Here is a 4,565-nt window from a genome sequence, read left to right as displayed (position 1 = left end):
GATACCCTCGGAACTCAAATTAAAGTTTGAGATTTCCCCTTTTTGCACTTTTTCTACCCATTTTTGCACCATCTGGTCATTCTTCTGAGCTTCTTTAATTCGATCCAACAAATCAGATCTCACCGTGATATTGTCCAAAATCACTCTCTGTCGCTCCAACCGTAGGTTCCATTCCCTCACTTTTTCCAATAAACTCCACTCCTTGACCATTAATCCAGCTACTTGAACTTTTCGACTTAAAACATCCGCTACAACATTGGCCTTCCCCGGGTGGTAGTTAATTGTATAGTCATAAACCTCAAGAAATTTCACCCACCGACGCTGTCTCAAGTTTAGCTCCTTCTGAGAGAATAAGTATTTCAAACTCTTATGATCGGTATACACTTCAAAAGTCACCCCATATAAGTAATACCTCCACTTCTTTAGGGCAAAAACTACAACGACCAACTCCAAATCGTGAGTCGGGTAAATTCGCTCATGGGGTTTTAACTTCCTAGAGGCATAGGCAATTAGACTCTCATTTTGCATTAGAACACATCCAATCCTTCTCTTGAGGCGTCAGTATATACAATGAAGCTATCTTTCCCATTTGGCAAGGCTAGGACGGGTGCCGACGTTAACCATTTCTTTAATTCTCGAAAACTAGCTTTCCACTTAGAATCCCAGACAAATTGACCATGTTTTTTCATCAAGTCGGTTAAAGGTCCTGCTAATTTGGAGAAATCTTTGATGAACAGACAATAATACCCAGCTAAACCTAGAAAACTATGAACCTCAGTTGGGGTCTCGGTGGTTTCCACTCAGATACAACCTCTACTTTTACTGGATCCACAGAAATGCCATCTTTAGATATTATATGCCCTAGAAAAGAAATTTGCTCCAACCAAAACTCACACTTGCTAAACTTGGCATATAACTGATGCTCTCTTAAAATCTGTAAAACTATCCTCAAATGCCATTCGTGATCCTCTCGAGTCTTAGAATACACCAAGATATTATCTATGAACACCATGACAAATAGGTTTAAGTAGGGTTTAATGACTCGATGCATCAAATCCATAAATACGGCAGGAGCATTTGTTAAACCAAAAGGCATTACTGCGAACTCAAAATGCCTATAGCTGGAATTAAAAGCAGTCTTCGGTATGTCCTCCTGCTTAATTCATAACTGATAATAACCTTGTCTCAGGTCCAACTTAGAGAAAACCACCGCTCCTTGCAACTGGTCAAACAACTCGTCAATGTGCGGCAAAGGGTATTTATTTTTCACCGTGACATCATTTAAGCCGCAATAGTCTATACAGAGTCTCAAACTGTCATCCTTCTTTTTAACAAATAGAACAGGCGCTCCCTAAGGTAATTCACTTTTTGGAATAAACCCTCACTCTAACAAGTCCTGTAATTGTAGTTGTAGTTCCTTGAGTTCGGCAGGGGCTATTCGGTATGGTGTTTCTGCAATAGGAGCGGTTCCAGGTACCAAATCGATCTTAAATTCTATTTCTCTCTCTGGTGGTATCGAATTCAACTCGTCAGGGTAGACATCAGGAAATTCATTTACTACTAACACATCTTCCAGTTTCATCTTATCTCCAGGAGTATTAATTAAGAAGGCTAAGTAACCCTGCGCCACTTTACTCAATAATTTCCTGGCTCGGATTCCCGAAACAAGTATAGACGAGACTAATCTACTCCTCACATTCAGCCTTAAGGTTGCCTATCCGGGTATAGAGAACTCCACCACTTTAGTCTTGCAGTTCAACTGAGCATTATAACGGGCCAACCAATCCATACCTATAATCACGTCATGCCCTTTGAGGTCTAGACTTATCAGGTCTACCACCAACTTCCATTCTTCTACCCAAATCTCACAATTTTTATAGACCATATTGGTAACTAGGCTTTGATCCCCAGTAGGTGTTCTAACCTCTAAGTCATAGGGAAATTTAACAGGATTCACATCAATACCACACATAACGGCAAGATTCACAAAAGAATGGGTTGCCCCAGGATCAATTAAAAGTTTAGCTAAGCGGTGGAATACAGGGATCGTACCTTCCACTACTTCTGACGATTCAGGAACTCGCTGATGGTCCAAAGCAAAAACCCTAGCAGAGGTTTTGGGTCTACTTCCACTAGCTATTGGTTGCCTAGGGTTGCACTTCTCTGGTTGCGCACCCTCATTTCCTTCACGATTTTTAACAGGACAGGTGGTAATTTGATGCTCGAAACTTCCGCAACAGAGACATTTCTTCATCTTTCGCCAACAAGCATCCTCGGTGTGGTTTGTCTTGCTACAATATCTGCAGCTTGTTCGAGAAGTGGGTGTAGGGCCTCTTTCGGAGACAGGCTTCTATTGTCCTCTCCCGTCGTGAGCCCCTCTGGATGGAGCTCCTCTCGGTGTCCCTGAAATTCTAACTCCACTCGTACCCCTCCCAAACTTAGGAGGTGGTACATGTTGATTGCCTCGCCCGGGAGCACTGCTAGATACGCCACGTCTCTTGGCTTGAAAGGTCCGAACCTGGAATCGGGCCTGCTCCATTCATTGAGCTTTCTCATGAGCATCCTTGAACGTGTCGATTTGAGCTGCAGCTAAGTCCTTTTGAATCTCCACATTCAAACACTGGACAAACTGCCTTCTGCGTTTCTGCTAATTAACCACCAGTTCCGGAGCAAATTTGGAGAGTCGGGTGAACTGGATCTCATGAAGTCGAAATCATGATAAGCAAGGGAAAACACAAAGCAGTTAACTGCCAATTCGAAATAGAGTCAGGTCAAAGTCAAGGTCAAAGTCAAAGTATTATACATTCAAAGGCTTGTAGCAGTCATTTACAAGCTAACAAGGCCAAAAGTATCAAGTACGAGCCTCAAAAGTACAAGCACAGTTCATGAAATCATATCATGCACAAGCCAGTGTATGCAGTCAAAAGAGAACTGTACAACCACCAAGTCACCACATCCCCTATTCTTTCTATGTACAATGGTCAAAATCATCCACAATCCTAACCTAGAAGTGAAGACCTAATCCGCTACAGGACTAGCTGACTCCTCGTCCTGGGCAGGTTCAGCTCCTGCCTCGCCTCCAATGTGGGAAGCCTCATCTCTCATATCTCCAAGTAGGTCATCACAAATGTTCAGGATCGACTCGGCTCTAGTCCTCATTTTGATAGCTCTCGTAACCATGCGCTCCTGAGCTTCCCCAAGCTGCGCGCAAAGATCATCAATCCTTTCCTGGCCTTCGAGCATATCATACTCGAGCTCCTTAATCCCGATCGGCTTGCATTTTATTAGTTTCCTTTAGTTGATTCACTTCAGCTTCAAGCCTAGCATTGTCCCTTGCTAGGGCCTCCCTCTCCTCTACCACGGCCAAAACTACGGTATTGGGATAGGCATAAGTATGGCGGCACTCGTAACGCCAAAAATGATTGGCCGGACTCCAGTATACAGTGACTCCTCTTGGCCGAATCTGGTACTTAATCACCGGGAGTACTCCACGGGGTGGCTCGCCAACTGGACTATCACTAGGGCCACTATGTCCGTCCATCCTACACAAAGTGTAGATAAAACTTAAGTACTCTTAAGGGAAATAATCAAATATAATCCTCAAGTCGAAAATTCCTAACACGCCCAGGCCAATTCAAACCTAAGCTCAGATACCACCTGTGACAGCCCCACCTCTCCCTAGGGCGAACCCTAGGGCATCAGCGGATTGCTTGCCCAACTCTCACCGGAACTCGGTCGATCAAAGAACTAGCAACTCAATATAACCAGTGAAATAACTTCAAATCAAAGTGTACAAACCCTAATGGCATATAATCGTCAAGCCAACTTTCCAAACTTAGAATATCAAGCTAAAAGTCAAACTTACCACTTCACACTACAAGTACATAACATAAGTCGAACTTATGAATTCAAACTTACAAGAGTCAAAAGTAAAGTCAACTAAGCAAAAGGTTACAACTCGAAGTACAAGTTCAAGCAAAAGATAAAACTTTGAAAGCTCGTGCCCCTATGTCCATGCCACATCTGTTAAGGAAAACAAAGGGAGTGGGGTGAGCTAAAGCTCAGTCAGGTTCCAAATAAACAAATACGCATGTAGCCAGATAAAAAGGTAAGGCAAACAAGTAAACATAGTATTGTACTACAACAATGAAATCATAGTTTAATTCAAGGATACGGGTGGCTTCTAAAAGCCAAATCCACTTGAGCTTGATCATACAAGAATCCATTGACTCTCCGTCAACGTTTGCATTTAAAGAATACAATGTCCGTAGAACATCACTTACTCCAATTTTTGTCCACCAGTCAACCCCCTTGCCGGGCCCAAACTCCACAAACAGTAAGTAGGTAATACTCGAGTATACCGGTTTCCAGTTTTCAGTAAATAGCCCCCAAGGTTTATTGGCCTTCTCGACCAAACCCTTGCTGGCTCGATACAACCGACTCATCTATGAGGTTGGGTAACCAAACAGTGGCAGTAGTTGATGGGATATCACCCAAATAACTCAAACATAGTCACATATAGAGAAATCACATCTCATAATAGCAGTATACAGAGCCTCAGTGGA

At 42.9% G+C, this 4,565-nt stretch overlaps 1 protein-coding gene across 1 annotated transcript; it reads right to left on the bottom strand.

The window, feature by feature from the left end:
- Positions 1-1,714: 1,714 nt before the first annotated feature.
- LOC113774135 lies at positions 1,715-2,254 on the bottom strand. The gene has a single exon (XM_027318704.1). It carries the CDS (start codon positions 2,252-2,254, stop codon positions 1,715-1,717), a length of 540 nt encoding a protein of 179 aa, XP_027174505.1.
- Positions 2,255-4,565: the final 2,311 nt, after the last annotated feature.

The sequence above is a fragment of the Coffea eugenioides genome, chromosome 6 (genome assembly GCF_003713205.1).
Source record: "Coffea eugenioides isolate CCC68of chromosome 6, Ceug_1.0, whole genome shotgun sequence".
Classification (NCBI taxonomy): Eukaryota; Viridiplantae; Streptophyta; class Magnoliopsida; order Gentianales; family Rubiaceae; genus Coffea; species Coffea eugenioides.
The sequence above is the reverse complement of the archived record's forward strand: the minus strand, read 5'-3'. Positions and strand labels throughout refer to the sequence as shown.